At 54.0% G+C, this 21,417-nt stretch overlaps 1 protein-coding gene across 1 annotated transcript in view; it reads left to right on the forward strand.

Moving 5' to 3' along the window:
• CFAP74 (cilia and flagella associated protein 74) overlaps positions 1-21,417 on the forward strand; it is a 66,570-nt gene that overhangs the window by 34,771 nt on the left and 10,382 nt on the right. The window contains 9 exon segments of the mRNA XM_087858679.1: positions 6,376-6,540; positions 7,640-7,790; positions 15,843-15,919; positions 16,399-16,521; positions 17,745-17,866; positions 19,371-19,499; positions 19,585-19,672; positions 20,066-20,239; positions 21,001-21,134. Coding sequence (XP_087714805.1) covers positions 6,376-6,540; positions 7,640-7,790; positions 15,843-15,919; positions 16,399-16,521; positions 17,745-17,866; positions 19,371-19,499; positions 19,585-19,672; positions 20,066-20,239; positions 21,001-21,134 — 1,163 coding nt within the window.

The raw sequence follows: 21,417 nt of genomic DNA on the forward strand, positions 1-21,417 counted from the left end.
CTTCGCCACATTTGCTTGGTCTCTGTTTCGCTGATCCACTTCCACTGCACAGCAATACCGTAACACCAACACCCCACCCTTATACAACTTCCACAGGCATCTGGAGTAAAGAAGGGGATTCTCCCGCAGAAACCACCTATCACGGCCCCTCCTGAGCGAACAAGTCAGCACTTCCTGCCGAGGTGCTGTGTAGCAAACACTCCCAAATTCAGCAGCTGATCGCAACGGCAAGCGTTGTGTCTCACGGCCACAGCTTGGTCCAGGCTGCAGGCGAACGGGCAGCCGCTTCCCTGGCGGGAACTTCTCATGGGCAAAGACCATGGCCCCGGAAATGAGGGCCAGCCTCACGAGCACATTTCAGACCACCCTCGTCTCCTGTACCAACAATGATGACGAAAGGAAGTCACGTGCAACGTCCTCCATCAGAGGGGCAGAGAGAGAAGCCCCCTCTCCGTGGCAGCGCCCGGTCCCATGTGCCAGCAGCCCCACACCACCTCCCGTCACTGGGACACCCCACAGAGAGTTTACGATCTCAGCCGTGTGTAAGTCCCCACTCCAGTAGATTACAGTCATAACGGGCAGGCCCCACCACCACGCCCTCCAGAGCTCTCCCACCTTCAGAATGAAGCTCTGTCTCCGTGCGGCACTTACCCCGCCCCTGCCCGGCCCCGGCGCCTCCTCGCCACCTTCCGTCTCTAGGGATTTCGGTGCTCTCAGTGCCTTATGGAAGTGGAATCACGTGGTATTTGTCTTCTGTGACTGTCCTCAGGAGTCGTCCACGTTGCTGTGTGTGTCAGAACGTCCGTCCCTGTCGAGGCCGACAGGTGCAGAGGCCGGGCTTCCACCCTGCCGCCCCCGCTCTCCCGCGCCTCGTTTCCTGCGTCGATGTCTTTTGTGTTTAGTTTATTTTTTTATAGTCAGATATTGAAACTCCTTCCCATTTCCTTTTGTGTACGTCCCGTAGCTCTTTCCTTTGTGGTCACCGAGGGCTTGCATCTGACACCCCGAAACTAAAGCACCCCGATTCGGACTTAGAGCAGCTTCGGTTCAGTGGTTTGTAGGCGGTCTGCTCCTTACAGCTCGGCGCCCACCCCGTCCCCATGTTAACGTCACAGAATTACATCTGAGTGACTGTGTGTTCGAAACCACAAACTCACAAGGTTTGAAATGCTTAGGTCTCTTAATTTATGTGGAGAACAGAATGTGGACCACCAGCCAAAGTGACGATACCGTTAGCTTTGAGTCTAAAACATGTGCTTTAAAAAAAAAAAAAGCATTAGTCTCTTAAATTGTGTAGAGAACAAAACCCACAGTTAAAGCACCGTGAAAGAGCACTGGCTTTTACGTCTCCCGTGCGCTCGCCTTTACTGAGGCTGTATTTCTCCTGGTGGCTCCCAGTGACAGTCCCCGTGTCTCCGCTTGGCCTCCAGCCTCCGGGCACATTTCCTGCAAGGCCCTCAGCTTTTGTTCATCTGGGCAAGTCTTGGTTTCCCTCACTTTGGGAAAGATGGTTTTGCTGGAGAAGGGCTTTTGATTGTCGGTTTTTCCCTCTTGGCCGTTTGTACACGTCGGCCCACTGCCTTCTGGCTCCAGAGTTTCTGAAATGGGCTGGCAATGCTCCTGAGGCCTCGTGTGCACGGGGTCGCCCCCTCCCCCTCTGTCTCAAAGGTTTGGTTGTAACGTGTCCCCGGGTGGGTCTTTGGGTTCATCTTACTCAGAGTTCAGAGAGCTTCTTTGACATTTATATTCATGTCTTTCCTCGAACTTGGGCGTTTCGGGCCGTATTCCTTGTCTCCCGCTGCCGGGACCCCCGTGACGCAGATGCTGGGCCGCCAGTGGTGGGCCACCCGCGGTCGCCCGGCCTCTGCTCACTTTGTTTCAGGCTCGACACCCCGTCGTCATATCTCTAAGTCCCCTGCGTCTTTCTCCAGCCTGCCACTGGTGCTGACACCAAGACCAGTCTCCCAGTAATGCGGCGACAGCCCACACCGTGTCTGGAACCCCAGCGAGCGCGGCTGTCGCCTCACAGTCGTAGCAATGCCCACGCCTCCTGCCTGAAGCAGCCCCTTCCTTGGGCTGGACAAGTCTCCTGAGGCAGGTGTGCTTCCCGGTGTCACCTCCTGGGCCTCCCGTCCCACAAGGGCCGGGAGTGCTGTTTTCTGTACTAGCTGTTGCTCTCCGTGTTCACTTGTTTACTAGTCTTAGTGTAAGGAGGAGTTGGCACCGTTACCACTTGCGATGGTGGCAGATTAGGTCCTCTTTCTTCCTGTTTCCTCATGGATTTGTGGGTTTGTGGATTCCACGTGTTTTGATTGTTTAGTCTCCATTCTTGGCGCTCCCATTGCTCCACCGTGGCCGTGGCAGCCCTGGGCCCCTGCTTGGGTCCACACACAGCCTGTGCACTGTGGCCCCCAGCTGTGGCAGCTCTGCTGGTGGCTGCCGAGCCTCACGGAGGCCGTGGAGAGCCGATGTTTGCCGTGGCCTCCTGCCTCCAGGACAACCACCACTCCTGGGCTTGCAAGCTGCCCCCCATGCCGTGTAGCTGCTGCCTTCTCCTCAGAGTGGCCCATGGCACAGGGCACACTGCTTGCTGGGGAGCGGGGCCTCAGAAAGAGCAAGTACGTGGTGGAGTCAAGCTTCAGACCCTGGACTCAGCCGTGGGAGAAGGTCAGGCACCAGGAAGCCCTGCTCCCCTGCATGGCGAGGCCTCGGGTTCCTTTCTGGATGGACCTGGAAAGCACTCATCTGCGGCCTGGCCCGTCACCAAGCACACAGAAGGCCAGCATCCTGCAGTCAAGTATGCCCAGCACAGGGTCCTCGTGTCCTCTGGGCTCCTCCGCACTTAGGTCATGAAGTCATCGTGTGGAGCTGCTGTGACAAAGGTGTCCCAGACTTAGCTTCGTTAAGCAAGGACTTGTTTCTGCCCCAGAGGTGAGCGTCTGGCAGGCGTGCTGCCCTGCCACCCTCAAAAAATGGCTTCCAAGGCATTGTCCCTTCCCAGTCAGAGGGAAGGGGGAAAGGCGAGGTCCTCCGCGTGAGCCGGAAGTGATGGTCACGTGGTGACCCCTGGCCGCAAGGTAGATGGGGCAGTAGAGCCTACTGGGCAGCTCCGTGTCCCACTGAAGCTCAGGGCTCTGTCATGATCAGGAAGAAGGGAGAACGGCTAGAGGGGCACAAGGGGGCCCCGCAGGGCAGCCCTCCAGCCACCCAGTTTCATATGTGACCTGGTGTCGCTCCCACACTCAGAACACACAGCCCCTTCCCAGGGCAGCACCCCAGGCCCACCCACGCCCTGCCTCCAGCCCCGCATGTTTGGGGAGGGCCCCTTCTATCCAGATGGGGCTTCTGGAAGTCTGGTGACCTGTCACCAGGAGACAGGTCACCTGCCACACATGAATACACACACGTTCGTATTCACGCACCCCAACTGCACACACGCGCACAAGTGCACACCCACCACACACACAGGCTGCTGTGGTCGCCCTCAGCAGCTTCTGTCCTGCAGGGGCCCAGAGGAGAGGGGGGCCCCTGGGCTTCCAAACTCGGGGCCCAGAGAAGCCTCACGGGGAGGCAGCCTGCGCACGACATTCTTAGCCAGCACCCAGATGGCCAGTTGCCAGCCGGCCATGAGGGCGAGGGGACGCGTGCCCTGGAGGACGTGCTCCCTCCCTGGAAGGAAGCGCCTAGAGCACACTGATGTCACGGGGACGGCAGCCACCTTGCCGGACCCTCTGAGCATGAGTGTGTCCTTTCGATCCTCATGACTCCCCAGCGAGGGAGATGTAGCTCGGCTTTTTCTTAAATGACTCTTTTTTAGAATAGTTTCAGCATTACAGAAAAAATGCAATCCTAGCTAACCCCACAGCCAGGTTCCCCAGTAACCCCTTCTGTCACTGCATCACGGTTATTAAAATTATTAACCAATATTGACATATCGTGATTATCGTTCGCTGAAGAAGACACGTTCGAATTTCCGTGGATGTTACCTAACATCCAGCTTCTGTGCTGGCATCACACCCTGCGCGACACATTCCTTATGGCGGCTGTTCTGCGTGGGTCCTCGCGGCTGTGAAAGTTTCTGAGACTCTTTTTTGATGACCTTGACAATTCGGAGGCATGCCGATCGGTGATTGTGTAGACTGTTCCTCCGCTGGGATCTGTGTGAAGTTTCCCTCCTGAGTGGACTGAGGTGGTGGGTTTGGGGAGGAGGACAGCAGGCGTTCTGGGCACGCCGAGGGCACGCACTACCACCAGGCCTCGCAGTGCGACGTGACCCCGTCACCTGACTCGGGGTGGCCGCCGGGTTTCCTCACTGTGGTGTTTCTCCCCTGCCGCCCGTCTGCCGGACCGTGCTCTGTGGGAGGCCTCGAGGGCGGGAGGCGCGCTCCGGCTCACTGAGGGCTGGAGAGCCGCGGGAATTTTTTGCAATTGTTCTGTAAGGGAGATCAATCTCTCCCACATTCATTGGTTTATAAAATCATTTCTTTATTTCACTCTTTGAATTAGAATCAAATACAACTTCTTGTTGCTGCTCACGTTTTTCCTGGGAGTAGCTCAGGTAGCTCCCGTGTCCCCCTCACGCGCGGCCGTGACTGTCCCGTGTCCCCCTCACGCGCGGCCGTGACTGTCCCGTGTCCCCCTCACGCGCGGCTATGACTGTGTTCAGAACTTCTGTCTTGGAGCACTTCTAGGCTCATGTGCACACCTCCCGCCCTGCCCTAGAGTGAGTCCTTTCTCCAGATAGCCCAGTTCCTCACGCTGGAGCCCCTGTGGGGCACCGTCGGTTAAGCTTCCGGCTCTTGATTTCGGCTCAGGTTGTGATCTCAGAGTCGTAAGATTGAGCCCCGCGTCGGACTCCGTGCTCAGCACAGAATCTGCTTAAGACTCTCTCTCTCCCCCTCCCTCTGCCCCTCCCTCCCCTGCTCGCGTGCACATGCGTGCTGTCAAATAAATATATCAATCTTTAAAAAAAAAGAAAGGAAAGAGACTGGTATCCACACAGAAGGTGTGGCCGTTGCTGCTGGCACGTGGGCGCTTCCAAACCTTCATCCTGGCACCTCGCCCTCTAACGCAGGACCGCACGGACCATCCCAGCCTCTTCCCCTTGCTTACCTGTGAATCCTGGTCCAACAGTGAGAGCACGGCTCCCCGCACCCCCCATGCCCTGGTCATTCAGCCCAGCGCCCTGCAGTGTGGACGGGCGAAGCCCACCCTGTGGACACAGCGCTCCCGCCCGAGCCCCGTGCTCCACACCCAGCGCGGGGGCCTTCAGCCCACAGACTCCACGCCTCCCTGGAGTCAGCTCAGCACCTTTTCCTTACCCTCTAGTCAGGTGGTTTCTTCAAACTGACCGAGCGACATTGCTTGTGACATCCCACACCCCATCCTGGGATTCCCTCAAACTCCCAAATGGTATATTTTTCAATAGACTTGTTTATTTACAGCAGCTTTGGGCTGCATCAGACTCGCGGGGAGCCGCGAAGGGTTCCCACGTGCCCCGCCCCCACCGCCGCCCTCCCCCCATTTGTGACAGGGACGCTGGGCTTGGCCCAGGCGCCGTGTCCCAGGGTGCGTGGTCCACGGCGGGGTCCCGCGCGGCTGTGCGCTCTGTGGTTGGGACAAAACGCTAACGACGTGTCGTCACCACGGTGGTCACAAGGAGTGTTTTCGCCGCCCCCGGATCCCCGGTGCTCCGCCTACTCATGCCTCCCTCCCCTCAGACTGCTGGCAGCCGCTGATCTCTTTACTGTCTCCTTAATTTTGCCTTTTCCAGAACACCATACATTCCAGAATGCCATACAGTTGGAATCACCGTATCTACCCTTTTCAGGTTCTTTCCCTTAGTAGTGTACACTTGAGATTTCTCCGTCTTTTCAGGGCTTGATTGCTCATTTCTTTTCAGCTAACTTCTTAGATTGGCTCTCGGGAGCTCCCAACTTATCATGATCGATCCACAAACCAGTGATTTCTAGGATGTGGATTATGTCCCTGAGGCGTGCAAAGGCCCCGCTGGAACCAGACACAGGACTCGGCCTTGCGCAAGAGGAAGGGGCCGGGGCGCCTGGGTGGCTCAGTCATTAAGTGTCTACCTTCGGCTCAGGGCGTGATCCCGGGGTCCTGGAATCAAGCCCCGCATCGGACTCCTCCGCTGGGAGCCTGCTTCTTCCTCTCCCACTCCCCCTGCTTGTGTTCCATCTCTCGCTGGCTGTCTCTCTCTGTCAAATAAATAAATAAATAAATAAATAAATAAATAAATCTTTAAAAAGGGGGGAGGGGCCAGAGCTCCTGGGTCCCCTCAGGGCTGCAGGGCAGCAGATGGGAGAGGAGAGCTTGCCTAGCACAGTCACCCTGGCTCCTCCCTGGGTCTTTCGGCAGCTGTCCCTTGACAAGGAGCTCATCGACTTTGGCAGCTATGTGGTGGGGGAGACCGCGTCCCGGACCATCACGCTGACCAACATCGGGGGCTTGGGCACCAAGTTCAAGTTTCTTCCGGCATCAGAGTCCTATGAGTTGGACATCTCCCAGTCGGTCATGAAAACAGTGAGTGTGTTGCCTGCTCCCGATCGTTAGTCGTGGCTACGCAGCCAGGGGCGAGGTGTGATGCCTCCCCCACCCGAGACGGTCCTGTGAGTATCAGCGATAGGAAGGGGTCTGTCGACACAGGGCTGGGTGTCATCGTCAGGCCACGTGGAGGAGATTGGGCTCTGTAAGGGGACACTTGGAGCCACCTGGCAGGTGCAGCGGCAACGGGACGCTGACCCCGCTCCAGTGTGTGGCGACTGACAGGGCAGTGGCCAAGATTCCAGGCCCGAGAGCCGCAGGGGACCCACCTTTCTCCTGATGCACCTGTGAAGTCCTAGCTTGGGGCAGGCCAGCCAAGAGCACACGGCCTGAAAGCTCAGCAGACCCTGCCCACTCCTGCACCTTTTCCAAAGGCGCAAGGTGAGCCAGTCTTTTCATGGGAAGGCTGTGCAGATGTGCTAAGTGAATGGAAACAATCTCAGAGTGACACAGGTGGGACCCCATCTGTGGAAACAACTTCCGTCACACCCCTGGACACTGGGAGGTCTTTTGGGGATGAGGACGGGTGAAACTCCCTAACAAGAAGCACTGAGCTACTTTGCAGTTTTGGTCCAGTCATGAAGGGCTCTCAGCAAAGGCCCTGGAAGTGTCTCCTGCAGGGAGGGATGGGACCAATGGGGTGGGGGAAGAGGTAGGAGGGGCTGGGGTGTGAACCCAGAGCAGGGCCAGGAGAATGGGGGGGAGATGCAGGCTGGGCATCTGAGCTGCGGCCAGGAGAGTGTGGGGCCTGGGGCACTGACCCCACGTGGAGAGAGGAGCCAGGTGTCCCAGGAAAGGAGGGCAGAGTGTCGGCATGGAGGGAGACCGTGGAATGGGCTGCATGCCAGAGCCCAGAATGCAGCAGGACCCGAGACCCGGCAGTGCCCGTGGAGAAGCAAGGAGGGCCAGCCTGGGCTAGAGACAGGCGTTTGGGCCCTGAGCGCCTGGGACAGAGGGAGCCGGGGAGCAAGATCATGGCCGGGCTCTCCCCATGGCTCTCCTGGCAACAGGGCTCTGGGCATTTGAGTGGGAAAGTAAATAGGAAACTGCCAGTAAGAGTGTCTTGTTCCCTTTTTAGAGTAGCCTATTCACAGATGAAGATAACGATAAAATCACCAGCATTTCTGAGCAACAGATCGAGGGCAACGAGTCCTCTCCCACACACATGCCAAGCCGGAAGGAGTCTGGGAAGCAGGACAGCAAGGAGCAGGAAGAGGGGCGCCCCACAGGTGAGCTGGGACTTGGGGGGGGGCAGACTTCAGGAGCACCCAGAGCACCTGCTGCTTCCTGGGAGGCTCTGCTGAGCCCGCGTGGTGCCACGGGGCTGGACTGTGCAGTCTTTTTCTAGGACTTCGAGTTAAGTGATAGTAAACAAGGGAATATATACATTCAAACCAATACTGGTTGTGGACTGGATTGCAACTTGCAGTGACAGTTAAGGCAGCAGAATATTTAAAGGAACTCCCAGCTTTGGACCACCAGGCTGGCCATAGAAGGCTTGGGGTCCTTGTTGGGACAGTTGAGGAGTCCTGTCCCAGGGGTGCAGCTGCTGGACGGAGGGAGGGGGTCGGGGAGAGAGGAAGACCTGAAGGGTCCTGGGGGCACTGGGCTGTCTAGGGCCACCCCCAGCTCTGCTAGTACACAGCAGCGCATAACCTGTGAGGACAATTTACAGAAGAATCAAGAAACAGGGGGCTCCCCGCCAACAGCCCCGAGCCCCCAGTGGGAGAAGGAAGAGCACTCCCCGGAGGCCAGCCTGACCGCTGTTGGCACTGTTCCCATCACCTCCCTGCCTCCCTGGACAGTTTCCCTACCACACGCATCCAGAAACGGCGGATTTCTCCTGTTTCAGCCTCACAGAAGCAGAGCCTAGAGCAGTCCTGTTGCTCAGGCCGCTGTGGGAGCTGTTCTTCCTGTTTCCGCCACTGTGTGCCGTCCGCTTTCATGGACACACCTCAAGTCACAGACCCGCTGTGCCCCGGTCACAAGGGGGGGTTTCAGGGTGTGTGCCCCCCCGACTCTTCCTGCCTCAGTGTCTGCAGGGCCCACCCGCTGCGCTCTTGCTGCCTCTCTTTTGTTCGCTCACGTTCTTTTTCAACATGTTTATGCCGATTCAGACACCCACAAGCTCCTACCCGACACGGCTGCCACGAGCCTCATCGTGGAAATCAACAGCTGATTCTAAAATTCGTTTAGATACCCAAAGGACCTAAAATATCCAAAACTTTGAAAAAGAACAAAGTTGGAAGACTCAGACTACCTGATTTCGGGACTTACTCTAAGGCTACAGTGACAGGACAGTGTGGTGGTGGCAAAGGGAGAGACACAGAGACTCGATGGGACGGAGTCCAAAAACAGGACCTCACGAATATGGCCGTCAGTCTTCACTAGAGATGCAAAGGGAATTCCTTGGAGGGAAAAAAAAAAAGTCTTTTCAACAAATGAGACCTTAACAGTTAGATAAACATATGCCCCAAAAATGAACCTCCATCCATTCCTCACACTGTAAACAAAAACTATTCAAAATAAATCATAGACCTAAATGTAAAATATAAAACTTCTAAAACAAAACGTAGGAGGAAATCTGTGTTATCGTGTGTTGGGCAAAGATTTTTCAGATATGACATCAAAAATGTGATCCGTCTTTTAAAAATTATCACCTACTGTGGGATGCAGCAAAAGCAGTTCTAAGAAGGGAGTTTAGAGCACTACAGGCTTAAACTTACACCTAAAGGAGCTAGAAAAAGAAGAAAAAACGAAGCCCAAACCCAGAAAAAGGAAGAAAATTATAAAGATTGGAACAGAAATAAATGATATAGAAACTAAAAAACAAAAACAGAAAACCAACAGATCAATGAAATCAGGAATTGGTTCTTTGAAAAGATCAACAAAACAGAGAAATCTCTAGCCAGATGAGAGAAAGAGAGAGAGAAAGGACCCAAATAAATAAAATCACTAAGGAAAGAAGAGAAATAACAATCAACACCACAGAAATTCAAGCAATTGTTAACAGAATATTATGAAAACCTATATGCCGGGGCACCTGGGGGGCTCAGTAAGTCAAGCGTCTGCCTTTTGCTCAGGTCGTGATCCCAGGGTCCTGGAATCGAGCCCCGCATCGGGCTCCCTGCTCAGTGGGGAGTCTGCTTCTCCCTTTCCCTCTGCCCCTCCTCCTTACTTGTGTTCTTTCTCTCAAATAAATAAATAAATAAAATCTTAAAAAAAGAAAAGAAAACCTATATGCCAATAAATTGGACAACCTGGAGAAATGGATAAATTCCTAGAAACATATACCTTCCAAAACTAAAGCAGGAAAAAATAGAAAATTTGAACAAATTACCAGTAATGAAATTGAATCAGTGATCAAAATCTCCCAACAAACAAAAGTCCAGGACCAGATGGCTTCACAGGTGATTTATTTTTTTAAAGATTTTTTTTATTTATTTGAAAGAGAGAGAGAGAATGAGCAGGAGGGGAGGAGCAGAGGGAGAGAGACAAGCAGACTCCCCGCTGAGCAGGGAGCCCAATGTGGGGCTCGATCGCAGGACCCTGAGATCATGACCAGAGCCGAAGGCAGATGCTTAACCGATTGAGCCACCCAGGCATCCCTTCACAGGTGATTTCTACCAAACATTAAAAGAAGAGTTAATACCTATTCTTCGTAAACTATTCCAAAAAATAGAAAAGGAAGGAAAACTCCCAAATTCATTATATGAGGCCAGCATTACCCTGATACCAAAACCGGATAAAGACACCACAAAGAAAGAGAACTACAGGCCAATATCCCTGATGAACATAGATGCAAAAATCCTCAAGAAAATATTAGCAAACCGAATCCAACAATCCTTTAAAAGAATCACTCACCCTGCTCAAGTGGAATCTATTCCAGGGTTCACAAAACAATCAGCGTGATACGTCACATCACTAAGAGAAAGGATAACAACCATATGATCATTTCAGTAGATGCAGAAAAGGCATTTGACAAAGTACAACATCCATTCGTGATAAAAACCCTCTGCAAAGTAGGGTTAGAGGGAACATACCTCAACATGATAAAGGCCTTATGTGAAAATCCACAGCCAACATCCTACTCAATGGTAGAAAACTGAGAGCTTCTCCCCTAAGGTCAGGAACAGGACAAGGATATCCACTATCCCCACTTTTCTTCAGCTTAGTACTGGAAGTCCTCGCCACAGCAATAAGACAAGAAAAAGAAGTAAAAATTAGTAAGGAAAAAGTAAAACTTTCACTATTTGCAGATGACATGATACTACTATATATAGAAAACCCCAGAGACTCCACCAAATAAGTACTAGAACTGATAAAGGGATTCAGTAGGAATAAGTTTAACCAAAGAGGTGAAAGACTATACTCTGAAAACTATAAAATGCTGATGAAAGAAATTCAAGATGACACAAATGCAAAGACATTCCATGCTCACGGATTGGAGGAAAAAATATTGTTAAAATGTCTATAATACCCAAAGCAATCTACAGATTTTTTTAAAAGATTTTATTTACTTATTGAAGAGAGAGCAGGCTCAAGCGAGAGAGCACAAGCAGGGGAGCAGCAGAGGGAGAGGAGGAAGCAGACTCCCCACTAAGCAGGGAGCCTGATGTGGGGCTTGATCTCAGGACCTCAAGACGTGACCTGAGCTGAAGGCGACCACTTAACTGACTGAGCCACCCAGGTGTCCCACAATCTACAGATTTAATGTAATCCCTATCAAAATACCAACAGCATTTTTCACAGAGCTAGAACAAATAATCCTAAAATTTGGGTGGAACCACAAAAGACCCTGAATAGCCAGAATAATCTTGAAAAAGAAAAACAAAACTGGAGGTATCATAGTTCCAGATTTCAAGTTATATTAAAAAGTGGTAGTAATTAAAACAGGGTGATACTGGCACAAAAATAGACATATAGATCAATAGAACAGGATAGGAACCCACAATTATATGGTCAGTTAATCTTCAACAAAGGAGGAAAGAACATCAATGGGGGAAAGACAGACTCTTCAGCAAATGGTGCTGGGAAAACTGGACAGCCACATGCAAAAGAAGGAAGCTGAACCATAACTTCCTTACACCATAAAAATAAACTCAAAGTAGATTAAGGACCTAAATGTGAGGCGTGGAACCATCAAAATCCTAGAAGAGAACACAGGCAGTAACCTCTTTGCATCGACCATAGCAACATTTTTCTAGATCTGTCTCCTGAGGCCAGGGAAACAAAAGCAAAAATAAACTTTCGGGACTACACAAAAATAAAAAGTTTCTGCACAGCAAAAGAAACAACCATAAAACTAAAAGACAACCTACCGAATGGGAGAAGATATTTGCAAATGACATAGCCGATAAAGGGTTAGTATCTAAAATATATAAAGAACTGATACAACTCAACCCCCAAAAGACAAATAATCCAATTTAAAAAATGGACAGAAGACACGAACAGACATTTCTCCAAAAAAGACATACAGATGGCCAACAGACACATGAAAAGATGGTCAGCATCACTCAGCATCAGGGAAATACGAATCAAAACCACAATGAGACACCACCTCACAGATGTCGGAATGGCTCAAATCAACAACGCAAGAAACAACAGGTGTTGGCGAGGACGTGGAGAACGGGGATCCCTCGTGCACTGTTGGTGGGGATGCAGACTGGGGCGGCCACTGTGGAACACAGCATATGGAGGTTCCTCAGAAAGTTAAAAATAGAACCGCCCTACGACCCAGCAATTTCAGTACTAGGTATTTACCAAAGAATACAAAAATACTAATTCAAAGAGATACATGCAGCCCTATGTTTTATAGCATCGTTATCTCCAAGAGCCAAACTATGGAAGCAGCCAGAGCACCCATCCACAGATAGATAAAGATGTGGTATATAGAGAGACGATGGACTATTTCTCAGTCATAAAGTAGAATGAAATCTTGTCATTTGCAACGGTGTGGATGGAGCTAGAGGGTGTTATGCTAAGCAAAATACGTTAAAGAAAGGCAAATACTATATAATTCCTCTCGTGAAATTTAAGAAAAAAATGAGCAAAGGGGAAAAAGAGAGAGAGAGGCAAACCAAGAAACAGACTCTTAATTACAGAGAACACACTGACGGTCACCAGAGAGGAGGAGGTGAGGGGATGGGGGAAATAGGGAATGGGGCTGAAGGAGTCCACTTGTCATGATGAAAAAAAATGAAATAAATGATAAAATAAAAATGAAAGTTATAACCTGGAATTCATCAAAACTAAAAACATCTGCTCTTCTAAAGATAATGCTAAGAGAATGAAAAGGTAAGCAACAGGTTGGTAGGAAATACTAGCAAATTACATGTCTGATAAAGAACATGCCCAAAATATGTAAAGAACTTTCAAGACTCGGGGCGCCTGGGTGGCACAGCGGTTAAAGCGTCTGCCTTCGGCTCAGGGCGTGGTCCCGGCGTGATGGGATCGAGCCCCACATCAGGCTCCTCCGCTATGAGCCTGCTTCTTCCTCTCCCACTCCCCCTGCTTGTGTTCCCTCTCTCGCTGGCTGTCTCTATCTCTGTCGAATAAATAAATAAAAATCTTAAAAAAAAAAAACTTTCAAAGACTCAATTAGAAAACAAATAACCCAGTTTAAAAACGCGTCGAAAGGGTGCCTGGTTTCAGCTCAGGTCATGATTTCAGGCTCGTGGGATCGAGCCCCACGTTGGGCTCTGCGCTCAGCACAGAGTCTGCTTGGGATTCTCTCTCCTTCTCCCCCTTCCTTCCCCCCTCCCCTGCTTGCTCTCTCTCTCTCTCATAAATAAAAATAAAAGCTTTTTTAAAAAATGAGCAGAATAACTTAGACACTTTACCAAAGATTTGTCGACAGCGTTTCAGCACGTGAAAAGATGGTCAGCATCATTAGCCGTGAAGGAACCGCAAATTAAACCCGCGGTGGAATTGCACCACACATCGAGTAGCGTGGCTAGATCCGCCAAAAACAAGGCAGACGGCCGGCAGCACCAAGTGCTGGTGAGGGGCTGCCGTGACCCCTGTCTGCTGCTGGGTGTGTGGCCACTGCCGAAGCGTTTGGCACTTTCTCATCAAGTTAAGCAAACATATTACAACCAGACACCCCACTCCTAGGTATTTACCAAGAGAAATGAAAACCTGTATTCGAAGGGAGAACTGTACGTGAACATTTCCAGAGGGTTTATTTGTAACTGCCGCAAACTAGCCCCCCAGATGTCCCTGACGGGTGAGCAAACATGCGGAGCCTCATCCCTGCCACCAGGGGGCTCAGCTAGAGATGCAGCCACATGCGCCAGTCTCAGAGGCATCCTCGGTCAGCGAAAGGCCGGGCTCAAAAAACATCTGCCTGGCATTCTGGGAAAGGCGAAACTATACACATGAGTGGCTCCCAGGGGCAGGGGAGCGGTTGGCTACAAAGGGGCGCACGGGGGCTTGGGGGTGATGGAAGTGTTCCATGTCTCGACCGTGGCGGGGGCTACGCACTGTGCATTTGTCAAAACTTGCAGAAGGTTACACTGAAATGGGTGGACTTTACTCCTTCATAAAAAGAGGTGGAAAAGAAACCATTCAACACACAGGAACAGCAGAGAGCTGTATCTTGCAGGTTTCGGATACCGATATTATCCGACACTGACACAAAATAAGCGTGCTCACTCGATACATGGAAAACCATCACGAAGAAGGAGGTGAAGCAGATCGGAAAACGAACCTAATAAATCTTCTAGAAGTAAGAATGTGATCATTGAAACGGGAACCCCAATCGGGATGAAGTGGAGAGACGTTGCTGAGGAGAGACCCAGGGAACTTCCCAATTGCAGACAGGCAGAGATGGAGACATGAAAGCGTGGTCTAAGCCATGGAGGACAGAGGCAGGAGGTCTCATCCGTCTCCTCGAGTCAGGAAACGGTCGTATTTAACAACATGCTTGCTGAGAACTTTCTAAAATGTCGAAACACATCTACACTCGTATCCCGGAGGTGAGTAAATGTCCACTCTATGACTGACAGCAGGGACCAATACCGGACACGTGATGAAAGGAAGCTTTCACAATCTTTAATGAGCCCGAGTCTAGAACTGACGAAAGTTCGCCGTGTTCTTAGCAGACTCATCAGCACAGTTCCACACTGGGACCCACCAACAGACCCCAACCACCAACCACGCAGACTGAAGCAGCGACCCCGGGGTCTGCCCTGGCTCAGGCCCGGGCTGTCATAGTGCTTACTCCTGAAGCAGACAAGGACATAAACATCAAGGTGGTGACAGCCAACTGGCCCCTCCCCCACTGAGGTGACAGTTGTGGCTGCTGAGTGGGGTGACAGGTCTGCCAAGTTGGAGGGGCTCAGACCAACCCCAGGCCCCAGAAACGGAGCACACTACCCTGTAGGGTCATCGTTCAGCCATGCTGGGCACACGTGGTGTCAGGGGCGGGCCTGGGCCAGGCCGCCGGAGTTCTCCTGGATCTTCCGTGGTGGCCAGGCCAGGCAGCCCAAGATCAGGACTAGGGAGGGTGCTGACCTTCATCTCTCCTGTCAAACTGTGTCATCACGAGCAAAGTCCACCGGAAGACCTTCTCAGACAAGAGGAGTCAGCATCTGCTTTCAGGGGCCTTCCCGACAAATAGCCCCCGGGTGGGTCAGTGTGCACAGCCTGCCAGCAGGGAACACGCCAGTGGCACACGCACAGGCAACACTAAGTAACGGGGACTCGGCTGGGACATTTGGAACGTGATATCCTTGTAAACTTTTAGGCCTTGGTCCCTCTGCTCCACTGGCCACTAGAAACACCTCCCACCCCAGGCCATACCCCACCAACTCTCCACTCCCTCTGCATCAGCCCTCCTCTCTGCTGGGCCTTCTTCTTTCTTCCTCTGAATAGAAAACCCCTCTGAGCCCACTCTCCAGTCCCCTGACCCCCAAAGGGCTGGCTCATTCCATCTTCTCTGGCTCTGACCCTCAGGCCCCTGCACCCCACCAGCCACACACAGCCAGCTCCCCTTGCTGACCTCACCTCCCCTAGCTTGGGTCTCAGTCGCTCTGGCCCCCTCTTCCACCCCCAGTCTCCAGCTCCCAAGGCCATGGTGCCCACTGTCCCTGAGAAGTCCCTCTGCCCCTCCTATGCCACTGGGTCGTTCCTCTTTGCAGAGCAGGGCCAGAGGGAGGGAGCTGGCTGGGAGCTGGTGGTCCCAGAGCGGGAGGGGCCAGATCCCCCTGGGACCTCAGCTCACCCCTGGGCCCCATGGGCTGCCCCAGCCCTCTCATCTAGACCTCCTTCTTTTCCAGACTCTGAAGGAGTGACCATGACCACTGTCGTGACCATACCTCCCGAGGAGGAACAGACAGAGATCTCGCTGGGAGAGGTTAGCAAGGCCCACTGCATCACAGGCCACCTTCCTCCAGCCATGCCCTCCTGACCTGCTGCCCCCTCCCCCAGGGTGGCCCTTCCACTTGGCCAGAGCCCGACGAGACTTGTCCGGACTCAGCCTCTGGGTGGCACCGTCAGCCGTCCCGAGCGGGGGTCAGGCAGGACTGGAGCAGCAGAGCCAGTGTCCTGGGTGCAGGGCCCTGGGTCCACTCAGAGACACGGGCAGGGCCTCCCCGGCTGGAGTATGGTGTATGCACGCGTGCACGTGCACACAAGGGTCCCGGGTCATCGAGAGAGCAAGTACACACACGGCGGGGTGCAGCTGTGACGCTGGGCAGCAAGTCCTCGAAGGGCAGGGCCAGGCCACCCAGGGACACTCACCTCGTGGTGATGCAGCCCGTGGTGAGGACGGGGGAAGTGCCTTGATAGAAACATGAAGCCTGACTGGCCTGTGGCACCTGTCTTCCCATGCAGGTGACAGAGGGTGAGATTGGCCCCTTCAGCTCCGTCAAAGTGCCGGTCATCTTCACGCCGGTCATCCCGGGAGAGGTCCAGACCAAGTTCAAGGCTGTGTTCAAGAATCAGCAGTGCCCGACAGTGAGTACCGCACCGTGGCGTGGGCCCTGGGCCCTGGGTCCCTGCCCCTCGGCGCTCCTCCCGCCACAACCCTGCGAGGAAGCTGCCTGCGCTGCCCACACCTGGCCAGCCAGCTGGCGGCACAGATGGCTGCCTCCATAGCCAACACACACACACACACCCGTGCACACACATACGGAGCCCCTGCTCTTAATCACTAGAAATGCCTCTCCTCATTTCCAAGCAGTTACCATTTTTACTCATTACTTTTTGTTATTTATTTATTTACTTGAAGGTTTATTAAATTTGGCTCAGAGAACATGACCTGCAAACTCTGTTGTTCATTTTTTTTAATTTGTTGACATGTTTGTTGTGACCAAAGGCAAAACTGAGTTTATCGACGTGACGTGTGCACGTGTGTGTAAGGGCTGTGAGCAAATTCCTGAACTGGGTGATTCACATATTCATGCCCTCCGCGCCTTCCCCGGCACTCAGACCACCGACATTCTGTCTTTATCCTGCAGTCTTCTCTCTGCGCCAGAGACCCTGTGCCTAGGGTCTGCCGGCTGGGGTGTTCTAAGTGTCACGAGTCCCGTCCTGTGGGCCGGCGGCCCCCTTCCCAGCCCGGGGGTCCTGGAGGAAGGCGTGTGGAGTCCTCGGCTCACTGCCGTCACACCAGGACAGTGCTTCCCCTGCCAGGCCCCTGCCCAGCCCGAGAGGGGCTGCTGGGCACAGCCTGTCCCTGCAGGACCCCCACAGACCCCCCCAAACCTCCCAAGACCCAGGACTCAGGCTTTGGCTGGGAGGAGCCAGTGGCCGCGGAGGGGATAGAAGTACTTCCCTCTGTCCCTGGTCCCTTCGCGACCTCTGAGCCTCCCTCTGCATTAGCTGGGAGAGTTTTATAAAGTGTACGTCTCTCTGTGAGATGCATTGTTCTGTAATGAAAGGGGTTTTTAAACAGCTAAACATGGCAATCGTCACGAAGCTGTGTGATGGGTACATGACGATCCATTATACTATTCCGTCTTTTTATGTTTGAACATTCTGGTAATAAAAAGGATTGTTTAAATTATATGATATGAAAACTGCCACAGAACTCCAAAACGTGGCTGGTTTAATGATTAACCTTCGGATGCTTGTAAGAGTTATAAAACCCCCTTGGCTAGGCTGCGTCCTCACTCAGCTGGCCTCACCCGCTCTGCCAGCAGAAGCATGTGTCTCTGACTTTGCCCCTTCAAACTCAGTTGTATTTCAGAGTCCTGGGCGTTGCTATCGACGTGCCCGTCTGGGTGCCAAAGCCCAACGTAGATCTGAAGATGTGTATGTATGACCGGCTGTACCAGGACTCCGTCGTCGTGCACACACGGTGAGCCCGGCAGCAGCGGAGCCCGGACCCACGGGACCCACGTGTGAGACTCAGCCGAGGACCTCCCACAGGGTCGACTCTCAGAGTCACCGTCATGAGAGGGGCGGCAGGGCCAGAGTCAGACACACAGGCAATCAGATGGGAAGACGGAGGCGGGGCCACGGCCAGGGATGCGGTGCGTCTAGACCCCGGAAAGGGCCAGGAAAGGGAGTCTCCCTGGAGCCTCAGAAGGAAGCAGCCCCGCCCCCAGCTGGACCTTAGCCAGTGGGACCTGTGTCTGGTTCTGACCTCCAGAATTCTAGGAGAATAAGCCCGTGTTGTTCCAAGCCCCTGGGTCTGTGGTGAGCGGCTCCAGCAACGAGGGGACACTCCCCCTGCATGCGCAGGTCCTTGGCACCTCGTGGACAGACAGGAAAACCAGAAGAAAAAGAAGAAAAGCAAACGGAGCCCAGGGAAAGAAGTGCATTTCTATCTGCAGGGTTTTGCAAAGGCGTCCAGACACCAGAGCGGTCATCTCTGAAAACTTTTTACTTTAGTACGACTTAGGTGGAGAAAAGTAGGCAAATGCTGTGGTTAGCACTCAGGGGACTCTCGTTCCCCGAACAGTTCCCCGGGCTTCGCGGGCCCTGCCTCCAGCGCAGAACTGGCTGTAGGTGTGGAAGTTCCGCAGGCGTCTGCCATGACCGCGCATCTGCGGGGGACTTGCCTGTCTCAGCGCCAGGACCACAAACATCGGGGGACTCAAGAGGGGCTCCCGTGGATTTGTTCGGGCAACTAGGGCTCGCCAGCCTCTGCCAGTTTATCTCAGGGTGCACAGTGCAGCCACTTTGTGGGGCTGGGTAGCACTTGGCCTGTGGGGTAAACAAAGACGCCAGCTGCACACTCAGGCCGTGTGTCGTGACAGAGTCAGCCAGTCACTTGGTTTGGTGGAGACTCAAAGGCAGGCAGCGGAGTGGGGGAACTTTGAGGTAGAAAAAGGGAAGGTTCCAGGTGAGCCCAGATGGGGGCCAGGGAGCAAGAGGCACTAACTAGAAGCAGAAGCCCCACGCGGTTTGTGGGGTCCCACGTGGCCTCCTCTGGCTGCTCCGGCGTTGGAAGAGGGGACAAAATCAAGGGAAATGGCCCCAGGCCTGTCGGGGCCCGTGGGGCCCAGCCCCTCCCAACCTTGGCCTGGGCAGGAGTACAACAGAGCCCCAGGCGGGCAGGGGTCCCATCCCTGTGCCCACACCCCTGCAGGTCCTTGCACTGGGCGGTGCCTGCCCCGCAAAGGTCTTCCCAGAAAACACTCAGGTTTCTGAGAATTGACTGGGGCCGTATTTCCACGGCAGGGTTTCTGTTTATAGGAACTCCTCAGGAAAGCCACCCCTGAGCAAGCCGGGCCGCGAGCGCTCACTGAACACGCACTATACCGTGCACCCGTGGGCGCCTGGGTCGTATGACGTGTGTCAGTCCCGCGGGCGCAGATGCAGAGAGTCGCTGACTGGTGTCCCTGGGTGCCCTGCAGGTCGAAAGCGGCCCTGCGTCTGAAGTTCGAAGTGTGCAAGGAGCTGAGGGAGCACATAGAGCTCCTGCCCGAGACAGGCTACATCCAGGCCCATTCCTCCTACGCCGTGCAGCTCAAGTTCCTGCCGCGGTGAGCACCCGGGGCGCGCTGCGTGCGTAGCTCAACCCGCGGGTCAGCTTTACTGCCTCCTCCAAGCGGCGCCATCCTCTTTCAGACACTCCCTCCCAGAAGATGCAGGGAAGTATTTCGACAAGGAAACCAGAGTCCTGAAGGCCCCAATGACAATCCGGGTGGCTGATCAGGTCTGCGTGGGACACTCCCCGGGAACGCTGGGCACTCGTGGGGAGGCAGGTGTTTGTGGATTGGGGAGAGACCTCTGAGGGCTGTGCAGGGCCGGCGGGGCGTCCCCCTGGCACTGGAACCCACACGTGCCCACAGGCACATTCACAGGGCGTACATATGTGTGCTCGCATGCACACACGCACGCCCGCACCACGGCCACCTGAGGCTCCTCCCTTCTTTTCTGGCACCTGCTTTCCTATCCTCCCAAGTCAGGGATTACAGGGAAGTGGACTTTTTCAGAGTCTCGTGTCTGGCCACCGGGTCAAAGCAATGCTTCTGCCTTTCTTGTGCACGGAGACATTTGCAAACACAGACTCCAAGTAACCAGGACGCACCCACCCTGCACACTTCAGATCAAGCCGGTGGGGTTTACCGTGCACGCTGTGGTCACCACCTCGGACCTGGAGCTCAGCCCCTCGGCCGTGGACTTTGGCTACTGCACCATCTACGAGGGCGTCAGGACACAAGTCAGCCTCTACAACCACTCCCTCCTGCCCCAGGGCTTTGGGTTTGTCGGGCTCCCCAAGGTACCTCACTCGGTGAGGGAGGAGCACGGGTGTGGGGACAGAAGCTCTGGGGATGGGCCAGGGTGGTGCTGCCCCAGGGTCCAGATGCCCAGCACCAGGTGGCCTCACCCTTCCCTGGACCCCATGCCCACCTCCAGGCCTCTTGGCCTGGGGTCTCTCCCTGCCTGTCCCCCTCCTCCTCCCCACTGCCCACAGCCCCGCCTTGCCTTGCTGCTCTCTGTCCCAGCCTTTCTCTCCCTCTCTGGCCAACGCCCCCGCAGGACTCCAGACTCCTCTCCCTCCCTTCCTTCCAGAACTCTTGGCTGCCTGGCCCTGCAGGGCAGCCAAGATGAGGCTTAGACCAGGCTCCCCTCATCTCTCTCTGGGCGGCTCCGCTGCCGACCCTGCCTTCCACTCACATACATGCAGACGTGTATGAACACACTGGCCTAATGCACCACACGTGCATGTGCTCACATGCATGCAGACACGTCACATGCATGCAAACACATAGGCACACAGACAACTCACATACGCACATGTGATCACACACGGACATGCTCACAGAAATGCTGCCACTCACACACTTACCAACACACGTAGCCCGGTACGCCTAGACACTCGCTCATACACAAACACCCAGACTGCTCACACACTCACACTTACATGCGTCCCCACCCACTCATGCACTCTGCCACACACACATGCACACAGCCCCCCACGATATGTCCCAGCGGACCACTGTGTTTTCACTTTGGCATCAATGGTTTTCCATTTGCCAGTTTGTGGACGTTCAGCCCAATGACGGGTTTGGGACAATCCTGCCACTAGAAATGCTGCAACTTGACGTGATCTTCCAACCCACCAAGGCTAAGGAGTACAACTTCGAGCTCGTCTGCAAGTCTGAGATCAACCGGTGAGTAGAGGGCCGGGTGCAGCTGGCTCAGGGGCGGCAGCCCCTCCCCACCCTCAAACACTGGCGGCTGGGTCGACCATGAGGCTGGCCTGAGACACCACTGATTGCAGGGACCTCAGACCCAGTTCAGGCTCCTGGGATCCGGGACCTTGCTTGCTGGGCCTGCTCGCCCCTGTGTGTGTGCATGTGTGTGTGTGTGTGTGTGTATGAGAGTACGAGCATGGGAGCAGTGTAAGTGTGTGCGGGCAGGTGAGCGAGCACCTGTGGATGTGTGTATGAGCAT

Source organism: Ursus americanus, chromosome 33 (genome assembly GCF_024610735.1).
Source record: "Ursus americanus isolate L20-20 chromosome 33, mUrsAme1.1.p, whole genome shotgun sequence".
NCBI lineage: Eukaryota > Metazoa > Chordata > Mammalia > Carnivora > Ursidae > Ursus > Ursus americanus.